General features: G+C 43.6%; 1 protein-coding gene and 1 long non-coding RNA gene across 5 annotated transcripts in view; one reads left to right on the forward strand and one right to left on the reverse strand.

The window, feature by feature from the left end:
• The window catches only part of LOC140340209 (receptor-type tyrosine-protein phosphatase H-like), a 362,696-nt gene that overhangs the window by 251,535 nt on the left and 89,601 nt on the right, over positions 1–21,560 (forward strand). For all 4 annotated transcript variants that reach the window (XR_011922623.1, XM_072425256.1, XM_072425257.1 and 1 more), the window contains exon 14: positions 7,233–7,320. Coding sequence is in view for 3 of the 4 variants with exons in the window: in XM_072425256.1 (XP_072281357.1) it covers positions 7,233–7,320 (88 nt within the window). In the remaining variant the exon portion in view is untranslated. The remainder of the gene's footprint in view (positions 1–7,232; positions 7,321–21,560) is intronic.
• On the reverse strand, positions 5,546–20,995 carry LOC140340210 (uncharacterized). Its single transcript, XR_011922624.1, has 3 exons — positions 20,896–20,995; positions 7,502–7,602; positions 5,546–5,764 (listed from the first exon to the last, which is right to left on the reverse strand). It is a non-coding gene; the product is annotated as an uncharacterized lncRNA (long non-coding RNA).

Genomic DNA, 21,560 nt, shown 5'->3' on the forward strand with positions numbered 1-21,560 from the left:
TTTACCCATTTTCACTACAAAAAAGGTTTGAAACTAAATGTCCCGTTCAGACTCTTCACCAAACTGGACCTTGGAGGGGCCTACAACCTAATTCAGATCAAGGAGGGGGATGAATGGAAGACCGCATTTAATACCAGGAATGGGCATTATGAATATCTGGTGATGCTCTAGTCTCTGTAATGCCCCGGCTGTTTTCCAACACTTTGTCAACAATACTTTTCCTGACCTTCTATACATCTGTGTTGTTGTCTATTTGGATGACATTTTGATTTTCTCTCCTGATTTGCCTACCCACAGAGAGCATGTTCGTCTGGTCTTACATCGACTCAGAGACAATCGACTTTACGCTAAGGCAGAGAAGTGCCTGTTCGAATGTCAACAGGTGCCCTTCCTGGGTTACATTGTTTCTAAGGATGGATCTATGGATCCCGAGAAGGTTACAGCTATATCTAACTGGCCGCTACACTGTGGTCTTAAGGTTACTCATCGTTTCCTGGGTTTTACCAAGTACTACTGGCAGTTTATCCAAAATTACTCCACGCTGGTAGCGCCCATCACTGCACTGATCCGAAGGAATGCTGACCCCAAGAACTGGCCATCCAAGGCTATTGAGGCCTTTTACGCCTAGTAAAAACATGCAATGTGCCTGGAGCCCCTGGTTCTGTGAGCTAGTTCCTGTTCACCTGTGGCTTAATCCAGTGTTTCCTGTGTCCAGCTCCTGCGTTAACCCCTCGTTATCTAGTCTGTTGGTTCCCAGTCAACTTAGCTGTGCTGTTCCAGTGTTCCTGTCATTCTGTGGATATCCCTTAGTTTCCTGTGCCTCCTGTTGCTTCCAGTGTCTCCTGTGCCCGCAGTGGCCCCTATGTCACTAGTGTCTGTCTCCTGGATCCTTAGCAATTGACCCCTGGCATGTGACCTGTCCTCTCTTGTTTGCTGCCTGTCTCGACCCCAGCTTTCCTCGACTATCTCCCTGCCTTGCGATTTTGTACCGTGCTTGCCCACCTTAGTGTGCCCAAGGACCGCGACCTGGCTGTAACCAGCAGCGCAACACCCTCACCATCAGAGGCTCTGGGGAAAACCTGGTTACATTTTAGACTCTGCACCTTGGCCCTACTTAGGGCTCACACCACCTCTATTCAAGCCGCAGCACCCCCTAGTGGTCCTGTCTCTCCATGCATGACAGTTTGCACGAACCATGTATACACCCTCCCAGACCGCAGCGGACCCCAACCAACTACTCGACCGGAGGCTTGATGTCCAGGAAGCTTCTCAAACCCAGGTACTCCGCCAGCTCTATGTGCTTACTACCCACCTGGATAAGCTTCTGGTCCCCTCCAGTGCACCCGCTAAACCTACCGTCCTGGTCCGGTCTCTTGCAATACCAGTGGCCTCTGCACTTCACCTGCCACCCCCACAACAATTTTCTGGGGATCCCAAGACCTGCCGTTGCTTCATCAATCTGTGTAACATCTACTTTAAACTTCTGTCACAAAGCTTCCCCACTGACCGGGCTAAAGTAGAGTATATAATCTCCTTACTATCTGAAGAGGCTTTGGCATGGGCATCCCCACTCTGGGAATGTAAGGATCCGGTTATAGGCAATATTGAAGCCTTCCTGAGCCGTTTTAGGAGGGTTTTTGATGAACCTGCTTGCGCCTCCTTCGCAGCTAGCATGCTCCTGCGCCTCCGCTAAGGGTCGCTTACCGTAGGACAGTATTCAGGTAAATTCTGTACTCTGGCGGCTGAGCTTGCCTGGAACAATGAAGGGCTCTACGCTACCTTCTGGCAAGGCCTTTCTGACCACATCAAAGATGAGTTGGCTGTCAGAGAGATTTCTGCTGCTTTGGATGACCTGATGACCTTGGCCACCTATATCGATATTCTTTCCAGGAACGTTTCCAGGTGAGATCTTGCTCAAGGAAGGTGTTCTCGTCACGATTAGAGTCCTCTGGAACCTCCAGTCCCTGCTGTTTCTCCATCCTTGGAAGAACCGATGCAATTGGGCTGCTCACGTTAGTTTTCTGAAGAACGGTCCCGGTGCTTATCTACCAGCCTCTGCATCAATTGCGGGCAAAAAGGACACTTTTTTTAACTCTGTCCACACAAGCCGGGAAACTGCAGCGCCTAGTATGCTCTGGGGGGGGGGGGGTGAGGGCCTTTATTGATTCTGGGGCCGCAAGTAATTTCATTTCTGCTTCCCTGGTTAGGGACTTTGCCTGGCCTATAAAGCCTTTGCCTCAGCCCCTGCAAATCTCTGCAGTGGATGGAACCATTTTGTCCTGTGGACTAATTTGTTTCCAAACTGTACCCATACAAATGTCAGTGGGTGTGCTTCATCATGAGACCTTAACTTTCCTCGTTCTCCCGCAAGCCTCGTCTGCAGTCATCCTTGGCTTCCCATAGCTTCAACTTCACTCTCCGGTAATTGAGTGGTCTTTTCCTGAGGTATTGGCCTGGGGTCCATCCTGCCACTTCCAGTGTTTGATCAAGGTCAAGCCTCTCAAGTCGCTCGCTCTTTCCACATCGGAGGTTGCCGCTTCTATCCCTACATAGTACATGGACGTCCAGGATGTGTTTTCCAAACACGAGGCTGAGCAATTTCCTCCAAACCAGTCCTATGACTGTACCATTGACCTCCTACCGAATTCTACACCTCCCAGAAGTCGGGTATACCCCCTCAGTCTCCATGAGACCAAGGCCATGAGCGAATACATTACAGAAAATCTGCAATGGGGTTTTATATGCAAGTCCTCCTTTCCTGCTGGCACAGGGTTCTTCTTTGTTCAAACGAAAGATGAATCTCTTCGTTTCTGTATTGACTATCATGGTCTGAATGCCATCACTAATAAAAATCGCTACCCTCTGCCACTTATCCCTGAGCTCTTTGACCGGCTCCGAGAGGCCCATGTCTTTACTAAACTAGACCTCCGTGTCGCCTACAACCTTATCCGGATCAGGGAGGGGGACAAATGAAAGACAGCATTTAACACCAGAGATGGGCATTGTGAATATCTAGTGATGCCCTTCGGTCTCTAATGTCCCGGCTATCTTCCAGCACTTTGTCAATGATGTTTTTCGTGACCTGTTGTACATATGCATTGTTGTTTATCTGACGACATCTTGATCTTCTATCCTGACTTGCCCACTTATAGACAGCAAGTCAATTAGGTTTTACAACGGCTCAGAGACAATCAACAGTATGCTATAGCAGAGAAGTGCCTGTTTGAATGCCCAAAGGTGCCCTTCCTGGGCTACATTGTTTCCAAGGAGGGTCTCTCCATGGATCCCGAGAAGGTTACGGCCATCTCCAACTGGCCACTACCCTGGTTTCTCAGCGTTTCCTGGGGTTCACCAATAATTAACGGCAATTCATCCAAAAATACTCTACACTGGTAGCTCCCATAACTGCACTGACCCAGAAAGATGCTCACCCCAAGAATTGGCCTTCCGAGGCTATTGCGGCCTTTCATGCCTTAAAGCAAACCTTTCTTTCTGGCCCAGCTCTGGTTAAGCCAGATGTCTTCAAACCCTTGATGCCTCATCTGTTGGAGTGGGGGCTGTTCTCTGCCAGGCCCCCACCGGAGCTTGACGCCCATGAGCATTTTTTTCCAGGAAATTCTCCCCAGTGGAAAAGAATTACTCCATCGGAGACAGGGAGCTCCTTGCAATCCAGCTAGCTCTAGAGGAATGGCGCTATCTTTTGGAGGGTTCCCCTCACAAGGTCACTATCTTCACAGACCACAAAAATCTCCTATACCTACAGTCTGCTCATCGCCTCAACCCCCGGCAAGCTCGTTGGTAGTTGTTTTTCTCCCATTTTGATGTTATATTTACCTTTACACCTGGTTCCCCTAAGTCCCGAGCTGACACTCCCCCCTGCTCCTTCGATCCACAGGATTTGGAAACCACTGCTGAGAAAGAGTTTATTATCCCACCAGCCCGTATCCTTGCCTTGACCTCAGTTCAGGAATCTGCTATCCCCCCAGGAAAAACCTTGGTACCTCCTCAACTACACCAAAATATTATGTGGGCACATGACTCTAAACTGTCTGGCCACCCAAGCGTTCACAGAACTTTCACTCTTCTCTCCTGTCTGTACTGGTGGCCCAACCCTCTTAAGGATGTGACGGACTATGTCAAGGCCTGTGCTGTATGTGCTGAAACCGAGTCGTCTACCTGTGCCCCAGCAGGACCGCTTTTTCCTCTGCCCATTCCTAAGGTGCCTTGGGGTCTACTGTCTATGGATTTTATTACGGATCTTCCACCCTTCGATGGCTGTAGGGTTGTTTGGGTGGTTGTGGATCGCTTTTCCCTCCAGCCTTACCATCAGCGGCCGCATTGGTGCCAATCTTAATTTGTGAAAATTTTAAGCTTCACAGTATGCCCACACATATTGTATCTGATCGTGGGGTTCAATTTACATCTCGTTTTTGGAAATGCTTTTGCAGATCCCTGGAATTTTCCTGCAGAATTTTCCTCGGCCTATCACCCGCAGACTAATAGGGCAGAGGGAAAGTGTCAATCAGGCCTTGGAGCAAAATTTTTGAGTCCTTGTTTCTGCCCACCGTGACGACTGAGTAGATCTGCTACCATGGACGGAGTTCACCCACAGTAACCATGTCAGCACCAGCACCAAAAAAACACCACTCTTCATTGTCTACGGCAAACATCCTCGCTTCCCGTCTCCTATTACCTGCTCTGACGAAATTCCTGCAGTCAGTGCCCTGCAGAGAGACTTTAACCGTATCTGGTCTTCTACTTGTGAGCATCTGAAACATGCAGCTTTCAGGCACAAGAAGCTTGCAGGTCGGCGTCAGTGTAAGGCACCTCTTCTCCAACCTGGGGACAAAGTCTGGCTTTCAACTATGAATATTAAATTGCAGGGTGCCTTCTCTGAAGTTTTCCCCTTGTTTCATTGGACATTATATCATTTCTGCTAAGGTAAACCCAGTCTGTTATAAGCTACGCCTTCCTCCACATCTCAAGTTACCCAATGCCTTCCATGTGTCTCTCCTAAAGCCGTTGGTCCCGAATCACTTGGACCTGATTTATTAAAGCTCTCCAAGGCTGGAGATGATACATTTTCATCAGTGAAGCTGGGTAATTCAGCAAACCTGAAATGGATCTGGTCTAGGATTGAAATCCAGCTTCACGGATGAAAGGGTATAATCTCCAGCTTCGGAGAGCCTTAATAAATCAGGCCCTATATGTGGGGGGACAATGGGGAATAGGATGCATGGCCATAAAGGAGCTGTTTTACTCAACCTAGTGCAGCATTTAGTGTGATTTCGTGCAGCATTTTGATGGCATGATTAAGGGTTAAGTGCTGAAATTTGTTTTCTCCATATAGGGGTAAATATAGGATTTTACAATATAGGATGATGGAGAGGTTTGAGTTTACCTGAAAATAGTGTTATTATTAAACACCCGCAACCCTCATTTTGAAAATATTGTGCTCGAAGACACATTTAAGTAAGAAAAATACATTGAATCCTAATTTTAATTATATTTCACTTACCCCTAGAAGTTTAATGGTTTGACTAAATTTGGGTGATTTTGCCGTGGAGATGGGTCCTTCTCCCCTTGCTGATCCTTCACCAGTGTGAGCACAACTTTGAGGAGTGGGCACATTTCTGGCCGTTTCCGATTGGTATGGTGAATAACTAGGTATAAACGCTATACAATTTGTTGTACATTCTGTTTGTTGAAACAATGTTTGTTACTGCAGGACTTATTTACAATTCTTGAAGAATCAGACAAGCATCTGTAAAACACATATAAATTAATGTTATACCACCATGGGTATACATACAGTTTTAAGCTATTATCTATGTGTATTTTTTTTCAAAATATATCTAAGTGTTTTAATGTGATTGTGTTGTGTTTTTAAAGATTTTTTGAGCTTCTGATGGCAAGGATGTTGCGCCGCTGGTTACTGCCAGGTTACTGCCTTGGGCACACCAAGGTGGGCAATATGAAACACAGTACCAAATCACAAAGCAGAAGCATAGTTGAGGAAGGCTGGGGTCAAGGCAGGCAGCAAGCAAGAGAGATCAGGTCACATGCCAGGGGTCAATTACCAGGGATCCAGGAGACACCAGTGACACGGGAGCAACTGCGGACGCAGGAGACACTGGAAGCAACAGAATGCCCAGGTGACACAGGAATAACCACAGACAGACTGGAACAGCACAGGAAAGTTGGCTTTGAGGGGTTAACGCAGGAGCTGGACAGAGGAATCACTGAATTAGCCAACAGGTGTACAAAAACTAGCTCAACAGAACTAGAGGCTTGGCACCAGTGGACACATGTTACACTAACACTGAGTACAGTGTCAGAGCTAGATAAATAGCCAGGGATGATTAAGAGGCTATTTTTTTATTGGCCAGCAGATTGAGTGAAACTGATAAAGCTTGGGACCAGAGGCACGGCCAGAGTCAGAACTCTCCTGAGAGATGCCTGTGCTTAAGTGAGGAAGAGGTAAGTGTGACATTACCCCCCTTTTACGAGGCTTCCCCACCCGCCGAAGTCCAGGTTTAAGGGGAAAGCGAAGATGAAGCCTCTTGGCAAGAAGAGGTGCAGACACATCTGTAGCTGGAACTCATGATCTCTCCTCAGGACCTGATTTTTTTGTTAAATGAAAATTTACCAAATAAAAAATTTTGAAATTCTTTTCTTAGCCAATTTGGGAACTCTGGATTTTTTTTTGTTCCATTCACATATATTGCTGTTGGTAAAACAATTTTTTTAATAATAATGGGAAACTATCTGTGTATACTGGAACTAATTGCTGTAATTTCACTTGGTTAATGGTCACAATACTAGACAAACAGGTGAATTTTATGAGCAACAATAGGAAAAAAATGATATAATTATAAATAAGTATAATTTGTAATATATGCTGTGATCCCATTTTCTAACAATCACATAGTTCCCAAGTCATTTTGGAATAGCAACAAGCACTGCCTGTGCCAACCTTTCTTGTTTCTGACTTGTGTGTGATCACTAGAACTCAATAGGATTTTGAGCAGTTGCCCTGAGCAGCCAGATTCCTTATTTCCCATATCATAATAATAGGCTGCTCTGTGCAGCTGTTCAAGTTTTGCAGCTACATAGGTTTGAAAATTTGTTTTTTCATAGTCAGTTGATCTGTTTGTATAAAGCCTTAACCATTGTTTTTAGATTTGTTATGTGGGTTAAGTAATTGTTTTGTGCATTTTGTTGTGTTCCAGATTTCACACCATATCAAAACAAATGTTTAAACAGCATTATGAAAATAACCATGCAAATAGTGATTTTGGATTTGCAGAAGAATATCAGGTATGACTGATTTAGGGCTGCTATAGCTTATTTGATTCTACCCCCATGTCAATGGCTTGGTGTGACACCTTTGCAGAGATGGGGTTATCTGGGGTTAAAAAATAAGACCATGGCAAGAACTTTCAATACTGGTATCTCTTATTAAAATCCCTGTGTATTGGGGCTGATCCTTCTCTTTTACCTTTTTTTTTCTCTTTTGCAAGACAGCAGATAGTAGATAGCATGTCCTCTACTTCCTCCTAGTTCTTCAATTCAAAATTTATAGTCATCAGGATGAGGCGGCTAGAATAGGAAAAGTGCATGTAAACAGAATGGGATGATGCAGAACAGGGGAAATAACAGCCCCATGTACAAAATAATGGTGCAGCACATATAATCTACAGTTTGGTGTGCAAAATGAGACAAAGTGGAAAAGGAATGTACAGCACATGCAAAAGACAATGTTTATCCCAGTATACAGAATGGGGTGGTGCAAAACAGGTAATAGACAGCCAAGCACACAGAACAATTTAAGTGTGGAATAGGAAATGTGCAGTCCATGAAGCAGGTAAATGTACAGCAAAGGCATGCAGACGTTTATTATAACATAGCATAAAGAAAAATATATACCTCTGGATCAGTCTCAGTAGTAAACTCAAATTAATTCTAGTCATATATGGTTAGCCTAAGCACACTCACTATTTCTTTTTATCCGTCTTCTAGGTCCCACTTGCAGGCACAGGTAATGAATGGAATTACCAGGCTGGTTTAAAAAGTGATGTAAAAGAATAGGTAAACAGCCAAATAACCACACAGAAAGTAGCTCTAACTTGCAACTAACTAAAGAGATGTGAAGCAAGAAGCAATAGCACAAAAAGATTCAGAAAGACTGAGATCACTTCTGTAGAATCTTATTTTTTAAAAGTGCACAGATATAGACTATTTACAGCAGTGTTTCTGTAACCTAATCAGAAAAACATGTGGTGTCATAGAATATTCACTAGATAGGTACTAGATCACCAAGAACCATCATTTCCATGAAACAGTTCACTAAAGCATTTACTTTGAGTGCTCTAGTAGCAATTGGGAAGATGTTCCCCCATAGTAGCTAGCTCTTCTGACAAAGCTTTGTGCTACTTGCCAGTACGAGAACCATTATTAGCGGCTTTTTCAAAAAGTCAAATGCCTGCTGTTGTTCTGATCCCCAAATCACCCTAATACATTCCCCTCCTTTGTTCTTGTATAGCCTTTATTTTATTGGGACTGATGAGTAGGTCTTGCATGGAGATGTATTCTAAGAACATTAACATATCTGTGTCTGGAGCTGAGCCATCCCTTCAGTCGGTTTCCAAATGGCTACCTCCCAAAGGACTGTCTGCTTGCAAATAGGCTTGTTGGTCTCTCACCTAGGATTGCAATAGATATGTGTGAGCCTCTCTGAGCCTGACACCCTATGGCTGCTTAGAACAGTTCATGGAACGTCATGTTGGGTCTGCTTTTATCTATCTTGTAATATTTCTCTAACTTTGTCAGAGAGCTGAGCTCAGCTATTTCAAAGCCATTGTTTCTAGTTTTTAGAGGCTCTTTAATCACTGGCTTGGTACCAAGTATTATTATAATTATTAATAATAAACAGGATTTATATAGCGCCAACATATTACGCAGCGCATAGAGAGCAAAATCATTACTAAATAACTACAGACCGGTAAGTTTAACGTACATAGTTGGAAAGGTCCTAGAGAGTTTGATAAAAAACCACCTAGAGTGTCTGCTAGAAAATAATATAATAAGGGATAGTCAGCATGGATTCAAGAAAGACCGTAGTTGTCAAACAAATTTCTCTATCTTTTTATGAGGAAGTAAGTAAACAGGTGGACAGTGAAGTAGCAGTTGATATAGTGTACTTGGACTTAGCAAAAGCATTTGACACAGTTCCCCACAGACAGTTAATTTGTAAGTAAGGTCAATAGGCTTAGAAAAGTCAATCTGTAAATGGATAGAGAACTGGCTTAATGACTGCATCCAGAGAGTAGTGATTAATGATTCATACTCTGAATGGTCTAAGGTATTTGAGGCATACCCCAGGGTTCGGTATTGGCACCTTTAATTTTTAACATCTTTATAAATGGGTGTCTATAATCTACAAGCAGACCTGGATGTACTGTTTGATTGGCAGCCAAGTGGCAAATTTCATTTAATATAGATAAATGTAAAGTTATGCACTTGGGGGCTAACAACATGCATGCTTCATACTGTCCAGGGGGAATACAGTTGGGGGGGTCAGAAATGGAAAAGGATCTGGGGGTTCTAGTAGATCATAGACTGAACAGCATGCAATGCCAAGCTGCAATATCTAAAGCTAGTAAAGGACTTTCTTGTATTAAAAGAGGAATAGACTAGAGAGATGGAGACATAATTCTGCCCCTGTACAAAGCATTGGTCAGCCACATCTGGAATATACAGTCCAGTTTTGGGCATCAGTTCACAAAAAGGACATTTTGGAACTGGAGAGAGTACAGAGAAGGGGAACTAAACTAATAAAAGAAATAGAGGAGCTCAGCTCCTCAGCTCAGGAGCTCAGGAGATTAGCTGAACTTAATCTATTCTCCCTTGAAAATAGACATTTAAAGGGGGATATGATCTACCTGTATAAATATATAAATCTTCCATATAGAGAATTCTTTTCACAATGTTTCACTTTGGGATCACTACAGAGAAAAACAGGGCAATCTTTGCATCTGATGCAGCCCCTGTGCAGGCGTACTCCAGGGTTCGGTAATGGCACCTTTACTTTTTAACATCTTTATAAATGTTATAGAGTTTGGGATTAAAAGTACAATTCTGTGTTTTCAGATGAAACCAAACTATGTAATAGAAAAAAGTCCATACCAGATGTCTATAATCTACAAGCAGACCTGGATGTACCTTTTGATGGGCAACCAAGTGGCAAATGACATTTAACATTGAGAAATGTAAAATTATGTACTTGGGAGCTAAGAACATGCACGATTCATAATGTCTAGGGGTAATACATTTGGGGAAGTCAGGAATAGAAAAGGATCTGGGGCTTCTAGTAAATCATAGACTTAATAATAGCATGCAATGCCAAGCTGCAATATCTAAACCTAGCAAAGTACTTTCTTGTGATAAAAGAGGAATAGACTGCAGAGATCGAGACATTATCCTTCCCCTGTATAAAGCATTGGGCAGACCACAGGAAGTAGTTTCAGCAAGTTCTATAGATTTCTTTAAGGAAAAGCTGGATGTGTTTCTTGAAGGACAGAATAAAACTGGGTATTAAAGATTTATTGTAAAGATAACAGACCTGTTGATGCAGGGAACATCCAATTGCCTCATGGAATCAGGAAGGATTTTTTTTCCTCTCTTGGAGCAAAATGTACAAGGTTTTTTTTTGCCTACCTCTGGATCAACTATGTCTATAGGGTAAAATATCTGAGATATGTTTATTTCCCGTGAATGTGATGGTCTTTTTTCAACCTGACTTACTATGTAACTATGTAGCAGTCTATTTGTAAACTGTTCTTTTAGCCATCTGTTCACATCACCCTAGCTGGGCTGTTTAACTTGGCCACTTTCCCTACATCAGATATTTGTTGCTATGTCATGCATTTCAGTAGGTTTTTCAGAATAAATCTCTTGCAGATGCTCTGCTTCTATCCAACAAAGAGCCCCGAGGTCCCCTAATGCACCAGCTTAGATGTACACTGCTTCCAAATAGGTAATAGGTAAATTATGGTCTTTTACCTGGAAGTGTATAATTACCTTGGCTTACTGCTTCTCCCTCATAATGGCCAGACCTGCATGCCTAGCAGGAGGGATCCCATGTAATTAGATCAGGCGCTTCAATCTTTTGGCCCAATCCTCCAAGTCTTTACCTGGCTTTGAGTAATTGGATAATTTATGTGGCAGAAAATTTGCTAGAAATTGGAGTGTCATTATTGCGGTTGCTAAAGATTTTCTGGGCGTTTGTGATTTCCCGTGTTCAACGTCCTTTTCAAAATCTAATGGTAGCTTTGGTAGTATGAGTGAGCACGTGGAGGAATTCCATGCCTTAGGATGACAGGCCACCCTACTGGAACCAGAGTATTCAGGTAGCAATTGGAAAAGTGCCCTCCACTATAGCTGGGTCTTGATCAATGGAGTTGCATGCTTTATGGCTCTCTAGCTGCCCACAAACCTATTCTGATGATGAAGGGTCCTTTCATCTGGCTAAAGATACTCACAACAGTTACTTGCCCAGCTACCTCTGCCTCATCAGATGTAGCCTCTCGAGTATTCAGGCAAAAGTTTAGATTAATTTATTTCTCACTGGGCATGGGCAGGGACCCAGTAAGTAATGTGAAAAAAATTAATGGTATATACACCCACACTGTAAGTAGGCATCCTGCTACACTGACACAAATATCACATGCTACACATGACAGAGGTTAGGGATGTTTCCATCATGGAACTGCTGTTGAATCTAAATATACTTTTTATGGCAATTGCAAAGAGGAAAAAGCCTCCTCACCAAAGTTTATATTGGGTGTTCTCTGCATCTATTCTAGGCTGGTGGTTCATGGCAGGGAATTACTAGGCCAGTACACCCCTGATAAGCACATGAAAGACTCTACTGAGTGTTGCTTTTCTTTGTTTTTCAGACAAAATTTTGTGAACATGTAGTTTGTTTTTAGTATATTATACTGTTGTTTATAACATGCAACAACATGAGGAGAAAAGACAATGTTATTATTTTTTCACTTGATTTTGGTGTTTATATATTTGCTTGTCTCTTAAAAGTATACCTGTTCTCAGAATAAACACACTAAAAAATTTGCATATTCTGAACAAGCAGTAGAAGGGTGGGTTAAAGCTAGTATTGTTGTTCGCATTATGGTCATCCTAATGTTCGACCCGAAATGACCGTTCCAATTCGGGTGGACCCGACCCGAATTTTGCTGGATTCGAAGCCCCGAATTCGACCCTCCCACAATGCCTAGGGACCTCCCCCACGATGCCTAGGGCCCTCCAATAACAGCATGGATGCTCCCTTCCATGTTTGTTGTGGCAAGCAGCCAATTGGCTGTCTGTCACTGCATGCCACACAGGCAGCCATTGGCCTATATAAGGCCAGGGCATGCCTGCATTTACCACTTCTGACAGAGATTTGCTAGTCCTAGTTAGACTGTCACACTCACACTATTAGTCAGATAGATTGTTGGATTGTACTGTATTGGTGCAGTCCTGAAATCTACTGTACTCAGATAAGTAGAGTGTTTCACTGTTAGCTAGAAAGATAGATAGTGCTGCATACAACACACACAGCGCACTTGCGTTTTTGGTGTCCACCCCCCCCCCCCCCCTAATAAACAAATCCACTTACTGTACAAATTTACACTTTGTGAAGCATATTAGCCACAAAGTATTTTGCAGGGTGTCAAGCCAAATTTCCACAATGTCTGGCCAAAGAGGAAAAGGCAGCTGCCGGGGGTAGCAAGCAAAGCAGTATGAGTTTGTTTTTAGCTGCAGACCCAAGAACAAGAAGCGCTGCTGTTGGTGGTGGGTGTCCATTATTGCCACACCATGAACAGGAGGTAGTGGAGTACATGACCCAGCCTGGGTCAAGTGATTGTACCCCCTCTTCATCCCAGTCTCAGACACAGGCCTTACAGGTGTTCCAAACAGTCCATGATACACCTGTTCCTCCTAGTTCTTCATCAGCGGCTGGAAAATCACATGTACAGCAGAGGGGTTGGAGAGGCGGACCTACAAGCATTCCTTCAAGATGCTCAGTTGTTAAATTTATCTGATGAAGACAGTCAGTTCACAGGCTTCCCCCCCCCCACTTATTTTTCACCAGAACACTCTAAGCCAGACAAGCCAATTCAAACTGGCTCCAAACTGCTTCCTTTCCGCACATATAGGAAAACTGTCCCTTTTGATGATGATGATGTCCTTGATCAGACATGGGGCGAACAAGGAGATCATAATAGGCAGGAGGAGGAGGAGGAATAGCAGGAGGAGGTTACAGAACTCCCTTAATGGGGGAGAGGGAGGAAGAGGGTAAAAGTTGCCCACACTCTGCATTCTTCAAGTACCAGTGAGACAAGTCATAGTGGTAAATCGTCAGAAGCTGTCACCACAGCTATGACTCAACAACCGTGGACCACCACCACGAGCACCAGAGCACCTTTCAGCCCAGTTAGATGTTCGCCCGTGTGGGCATTTTTAAATGTCCATAGTGATGACAACACTATGGTCATCTGCAAACTGTGTGCCCAAATGAGGCAAAAACCCAAACAAACTTGGAACAAGTTGCATGAGCACACATTTAGAAAGCCACCACCCGGTAACCTGGTGGGAACACCTGGTCAAAGCACAGAGCTCTGTGCGACCACCTCCGCCCAAGAAGCAAGCTCAAACTGCTCGATATTCCTCCGCTGCCTTTCCTCCTTCTGACACCAAAGTTACCCTTGCTGCTGCCAGCATTTTGAGTGGGGCATGTAGCCAAGCATTACCTTTTTCAGGCTCCAACAGCGGTGAGCTGGAGCACCGACGCAGATCAGCTGCTGTTTGTTGCGTTGCTAGCAGTCAAGACCAGGCATCATTGCCACCCCCCACAACTTCTACCCCATCGTCCAATCTTCCTGTGGTTAGCATTAGCAGTATCCAACCTTCCATCCCCCAGATGCAGGAGCGCAAGAGGAAATATGGCCCAAACGACCCCAAAACAAAGCTAATCAATGTGGCAATTGCACAGCTGATTGCGTTAGAGCTCCTCCCCTACCGGCTGGTGGACTCCAATGGGTTCCGTTAAGCATTCCTCTGCACGAACCCACAGTACATTATGCCTAAGCGACAGTATTTTTCAGAAATATGTGTTCCTGCTTTGCATGAACACGTGCAGAGCAATGTGTCCATGGCCCTGCAGCACTCCAGTTTCTGGCAAGGTGCACCTGACGACCGACAGTTCGTCGAGCAAGCATGGAGTGGGAAGATATATTTCCTATAAAGCTCACTGGGTACCCTTGGTGGCAGCAGGGGAAGATGCAGCTGCAGCAAGCCCTGCATACCTACCTCCGCCCAGAGCACATTGCCATGCAATTTACTGCACCTCCCAAATGGTGAGAAAATTGTGAGAAACTCACACATGTGAGGATGATCAGCAGAGATCAGGCCTGTGTCAGTGACACCATACCCATCATATGCCTGCTGGAACAGATGATGGTGGATCTCGGACACAACACAGAGCGGACGCTGCATCAAGAGATGACGTTTTAAACATCATCTCGGACATGCGTGCCTACGAGGCATAGTGCACCACAAATCCAGAAAGAAGAGAAGGTGGAAGAGGATGAGGAGGACATTGCAGGCATGGGAGAAGGAGAGGAAGGGGCAGAGGAGGATATTGGGGGTACATTCCACCTACATGGTACAGGACGACCCTGTACTGCTGTTCGACCCACAGGAGTGTGGGTCCAGAATTACCTCAGCTGTGGGTAGTTTGAGCCACATGACAGCCTTCATGCAGGAGTGCATAGCCAAAGATCCACACATTCAACACATAAAAACAAAGACTGAAGACTATTGGATTGCTACATTACTGGATCCACGTTACAAGCCTGAGATACAACAACTGATCTTGCCCCAATACAGGGGACCTAAAATGCAGCACTACCAAGAAGTGCTTGTAAGGGATTTGTGCTCAGCCTTTCCGTCTGCTGCCAGCAGCAGCAGCGATCCCTATGGCAGTTCCACCAGCCATGGGAGCCAAACAACTGCTTTAAGCGGCATGGTTGGCAGCAGCAGTAGAGGTCGTCTAAGCTAAACTATGCAGGCTTTTTTTAGCGGAAGCAAGCTGCCAGTCGTGCAGCAATTGCCAATGACACTCAGCAGTGGTACTCCGTCATGGTGCAGGAATACCTGAGCTCTGCATGGGACATCTGCAACCTGCAAAGCCAGGACCCACTGGGCTACTGGGTATCCAAGCTTGAGCAGTGGACGGAGCTGGCAGAACATGCCATTCAGATCCTTGCCTGCCCAGCCGCAAGTGTGTTATCTGAAAGAGTGTTCAGTGCAGCTGGGGCCGTAGTGAGTGACAAGCTGATTTGGCTCTCCTCAGAAAATGTCGACCGAATCACTTTTATTAAAATGAATAAGGCTTGGATCAGCAATAACTCCAACACCCCCTCTGCAGAGTGTACTGATTAGTCGTCAACTGCTGCATGGCCTGCTGACACCTTGATGGGAAGAGCACTTTTACAGCCTTCGGCATCTCCTTCTACTCCTCCCCTCTACCTCTACTCTGTCTCTGAGGTCTATAACTTGCAATGGAGCTGTGTAACTAGCTAATTTTTTTCACCAAGCACCTTCCTCAGAGCCCTCTACCTCTATCTACTTTGAGGTCTATATCACTTGTAATGGAGCTGTGTGATTTTTAGTAGACAAATACATTTTTCTGGCTTTTGTTTTACAGAAATTTTTATGGCTTTTTGATAGATAGCAAGTGGTATCATGATTAAATATCTGTATTTTTTTACAGAAATTTGTATGGCTTTTGTTATAGATAGTAAGTGGTGTCAGAATGAAATATCTGTATTTTTTTTTTTTTTACAGAAATACCGAAATGTTTTTAGTTATTTTAGTTATTTGCAAGAGTTAGCATAAATTATGAGCCATAAAAAAATGTATGCATTTCTCTCCTAAACTACAGATATTTAATTGTGATTCATAATGAAATATCAGTATTTTTTAGAGAGAAATACAGATTTAGTGCATTCAATACAGTTATTTTGAATTTCCCGCCTGCCCCACCGGCAACATACACATGCACCGATGTCACCGGGAACTCCCCAGTCACTCATCGTGTGCAGTAGGCGCTGGAAGAAGAAGGAAGAAAACAGAGATTGTGGCGATGGACGATGCGGGAAGCTGGCGGATCAGGTAAGCGCTGTATTTACTTACCTTCCCATAGGCTTACCTACCCCGAGTGTGACTCAAGGTTACCGCTTTCAGCAACTTTTTTCTACCCCGAGTCACACTCGGGGTTACCGCTAGGAAGGTTAATGTCCATTGGTCATATTTGCCATCTACTAAGGACCCTATATGATTGTTCCTGATCTTTACTGGATCTAGACAAATTATTTGACAATGTAAAAGATTTTTTAATTTTACTTTGATTCAAAGAAATGCCTAACTCTCTCCCAGTAGCAAACAAAATGAGCTAGGTCAGGTCTTAGTGCAGTTAATAAAATTTGATAAATGGAGGCTACAACATGTGTTACTCTCTCTGATTGTAAGTGGAGTAGGTGATCTGAAAAGATTAGAATCTGGTTGTAAAGTTTGAGAATAGGATTGCAATTGACCATAAGCCAGCCAAGCTGAGCCTCATAGGTCTCGGGGTATCCGAAGAGTCCTAGGAGAAGGCAGTTAACCTTGGTGTAAAGTCTGACTAATGTGCAGGTGTTAATCAATTGTCCAAGACAAGAATCTAAAAGATCCAAGGGGTGGGTTAAATTTTAGGTTGTTGGGGTCATTGGACTTGGTCAGGTAGATAGTAGACCCTGTTTTACCAAGGAATCCCAGAGGGATAACACTGACCATAGGAGGGGTGTGCGGAGAGAGAGTGCGGAATTGGGGTTGGACCCAAAGGGGCAGTGGCCAAATTGAGAGAGGTCAGTGATTTGTCTATGGAGACCCATAGTTTATCATTCTTATTTTGAGTCTAATCCACAATCCTATGCAACACTGCTGCCATTTAATGCCACCATAATAATATTAGATGAAGGGGCATACCAGAAGCCACGACGGGAACAGATTTGTGGGCAACAGTGATGGCTATTTTTAATTACCTCCTGGGCCGCCCTCCCACCACTGATATAGTGATTGACAGAGTGCATAGAGTGAACTATATGGGCCCCCTCACATAATCAACCCAGGGATGTGTTGTGCAGAGTGCATTACTTCACCCTAAAAGAGGAGATTCTTAAAAAGGCCTGGCATAGTGGTGAGGTGGACATTGATGGTGCACATGTTCAAATTTTCCCAGACAGACCCTGCGTATAAGATGTGCACTGCGCCCTCTACTGGATTTACTGCGCCCCCTCAATGTGTCTTACAGATGGGGCCATCCTTTCCATTTGCTGATTTTTAAAGGAGAAATTACCTTTTGTTTTACATAATACTTTTCCGCTACCAGAATGGTTTATCTTTCTTGATGTGGAGTCCATCGCAATACCTAACTGGCTAGAGTTTTCAACAGAGGTAAGACCACCGCAGAGCAGCTCTATCCATCGCAGCTTTCCCAGACAACCACAACCTCTTAGAAGCCCTCGTGGGCAACCTAGGCACCCTGTCAAGCCCCCTGAAACCTACAAAAGTCTGGTGTATGTGACTCTCTACATTTTAACTGCTCTATGTGCAATCCCTTCTGGTTCGATATGGGTACTTCTGATCCTGCAGTTTCTTTGCACCTCCATAGTTGTGAATTTTTTTCTCTTGGTTTTTGCAGCCTGGTTCATTGCATAATGAAAGATACGAGAATTTCTACTCCTATGATCCTGTTAGTGCAATGGACTATGTGCTGGTTTCCCAAGCAAATTGTCTCACCATGCTCCTGGACTCTGGGAGGATCTGTCATCAGCGGGCGCAAGTGACTTCCTGTTCAGCAAGTTCTGTTTTTTAGTTCTTGCTGCAGGTGCAGGTGCAGCAAGACTGTGCCTGCAAATGATAGATATATGCTTTTGCAGTCCAAGACACCTTCTCCTGTTTCTTGTTAATGGTACCAGTTACACTTGGATGACAATGTCTTCAGTTTATTGAAGGGTTCGCTGTATGTAATTAGTGGTTCCTGAGGAAGCAATCCCATGATGACAGAGTTATGGTTATACCACTGTTATTTATCATGAGCAGTTGTATATGTACATGTTTTTCTTGATTTACAATGTCGCCCAAAGTGGGGAGCACCTTGGTCTCTGCTGTTGCATTCTACTTACCCCCAATAGGGCACTCCTCTTCCACGAGTGAAGATTTGGAGCAGTGTTACTACTACTTCCCATCCCTGATTTGATTTTGTTTTACCTCTCCCTATTCCTCACTCCCTATAGGTCCTTTCAATTCCACTTTAATTATGTTTTACATTTCTTCCCCCCACCCCTTTATAATCGTGTACCCATAAGTCTCCTAAGACTGTAGTCTGGCACCGCACCCTAACGCAGCACCAGTATACTAACCTGTTTTTGAAATAGGAACATGAAGGTTGTCTCTATAAATGCTAAGGGGCTTAATTCCCCTACAAAACGTTCTGTTGCACTCAATACTAGTACTCGCATGCATTGCCATGTGGCTTTTATCCAGGAGACCCATTTTCGCCATGACAAAATACAATACTTTAAAAACAGATGTTTTCAATTGTCATATCATAACACGTCTCTGGATTTTAAATCTAGAGGTGTTAGCATCCTTATCTAGAAGTCGCTACTGTGGTCCCTGAATGATATGCGATCTGACCCTGAGGGGAGGTATTTAATGGTTAAATATATCCCTCCTTAGTATTTATGCACCTAATATTGATCAGTTGAATTTTCTGGAGGGAGTCCTGGACATGGTTTAGGAATTCAGTGAAGCAGTGACCATTGTAGGTGGGGACTTTAACATAACTTCTAAAGTTAAGGAAGTCACCAAAGGAACGTCACACTTACCATTTTCCACCCTTTAGGAGAGTTAATAAACTCCTACACGCCCACCAATTGATAGATAACTGGGGGTTACAACACCCCACTGAACGAGATTACTCTTTCTACTCTCCGGTACACATGATGTATTATCGCATAGATCTTTTTCTTGTCAAACATGCCACATTATCGAGTATACAATCTTTCTCAATCGGCACAGTCACGTTTTCTGACCATGTCCAAATTGCTATAGCTCTTGCATCCGATGTATTGCTGCCTAGATAAATACATAGAGACTAAATGAAGATCTCTTGCAATCTCCAGAAACTGGTATATTGTTTGAAAGAGAGCTCCGGGAGTATTTTCTACATAACGCTTCCTCTGTTCAAAACCCGATGGTACTATGGGAGGCCCACAAATGTGGTATAAGAGGTTTTTTTTATACATTTAGGACATAGGGCGAAGAAAGAAAGACAGGCGAAGCTTAACAACTTATTGCATGAGCTGTAATGATTGGAAACAGTGGGCAATACCAGATTACGAGAACAAATAGCAACTATAGATAATGAAAAGGCGAAAGCACAATTGGCCAAATGTAGGGGCTTCTTTGAATATGCAAATAAATGTGAGATGGCCCTAGCACGTGCGATTAGAGCCAAAAGGTCCCAATCTTACATTCCCAGTATAGTGTCCTCAGCAGGCACAGGTACATCACTTCTCTGGAGAAGATAGCACCCTCATTTCACCAATTTTATCAAAAGCTATATAATCTGAGGTCTGAGTTGAACTCTTCAGGTCCGCAACCTCCGGCAATAGAGATTGTTATATTAAATTGTTTAATATCTGCAGGAATCCCGAGTATTCCAGAAAAACTTTTGGAAACTTTAGATGCCCCAATCCAGTTACTGGAGTTCCAAACGGCCCTCTCTAAGATGGCAACAGGCAAAGCCCCAGGCCCTGATGGCCTAACTCTGGCATATTATAAAAAAATTCAAACTCAACTAGCCCAGCCTTTTTTGGCAGCCTTTATTGCTATCCCGGTGCTAGAATCACTGTTATTTCCAAACCTGAGAAAGACCCCTAATCGTGCAAATTATGGACCTATTTCCCTCCTAAATTGTGTTTTTAAAGCTCTTCTCTAGTATTATTGCCTGTAGATTGACCCCAGTCCTACAATTGATGATACATAATGAACAGAGCGGTTTTATAATAGGTTCTGAACACCTATTATAATTCATCATGTACATTCCAACCAAATTCCGCTGATGCTTCTCTCTACGGACGCAGAAAAGGCATTTGATAGGGTAGATTGGGCCTATATCAAATTAATGCTGACTCATATTGTTATTCTGCCTCAACTTTTTAACCTCATTATTCTGAGTATACGAAACTGTGTCATTGAACGTATTACTGGAGACTGTTTCTTTCCTTTTCCCACTCCTTCTCTTTCTTTAGTCCCCTCCCCTTTCCTTACCCTCCCCACCCCCTTTCTTTCTTGGTGCCCCCCCCCCCCACACACACACACACACACCTTCCTTCTCCCTTGTTTTGCCAGGGTTAACAAAAAATGTTTTTTGACTTCCGAGAAGTCGTTTAAGGGTGTCCTGTATATTGTGCTGTCTCGTGTATTATTGCCCAAATGCTGTATGTACTAATTATTTTTGTAATTTTTATCTTTATGTTGGATTTTTGGATGTCAAATTTATAAACAAAGTTAAAAAAAAAAAAAAAAAAAAAAAAAAAGGACAAAACACTCCATTCATCTTACTGATCATAAAAATTAATTGTGCCACATCAGCTTCCCTATTGGGGGGAAATATAACACTAGGTTTCCATTTGTCACAGCCAAAAGGAGCATATCCTAAGGCATATAGTTAAACATTCCGAATCCTTCAAATTTGCGTTCATGATTCAATTCACATACCTGGATTTTGTTTTATGGTTTCTCTTGGGTCACAGCCTTTGATGCACTGCCTGTTTCCTACGTCTTTGGGCCCCCTCTTAATCCAGCTGATCCCGTGTCCCACATGGTGCGTATAGACGCACCTTGAAGACTGTATATGGGCATCAGCACGAACACACGTGGGAAGTAATCCTCCTTATTTGCTTGCGGTTGTCATTGAAACGCAGGCAATTCCATTTCCACTCAGTTCATGAACCCAGTGTTCGGGTCTCCCTTGTCTCCTCCTCCTTCCCCAGTCAATCCAATGACATAGGAGATGGGGAGACTCCACACCCCCAAGGCGGAGCCTCCTTCTATCCCGCGTGGGGCACCTAATTATGCTGATGCTGGGATCATCTAACAATATAGGCCAGTATTTTATATACATTTTTTGGATTTCCCTACGTTCTTCTGTATATTTTGTTATAACTCTTGTTATTTGATTGGATTTCAAAACCACTTGAATTTGTACAATTCATTTCTATTCTCATGTACTGAGAATATGATATACAATATTTACATACATATATTTTTTCAGGGCAATATGGTGGACACTTTGAGCTGAAAGTATGGTATTTCCAGCAATAGGTTACCTATAAACTCTTGCCGCAATCTCACCTTCATGACTTATTGTTAAAACCCAAATC

The sequence above is a fragment of the Pyxicephalus adspersus genome, chromosome 11, assembly GCF_032062135.1.
Source record: "Pyxicephalus adspersus chromosome 11, UCB_Pads_2.0, whole genome shotgun sequence".
NCBI classification, from domain to species: domain Eukaryota; kingdom Metazoa; phylum Chordata; class Amphibia; order Anura; family Pyxicephalidae; genus Pyxicephalus; species Pyxicephalus adspersus.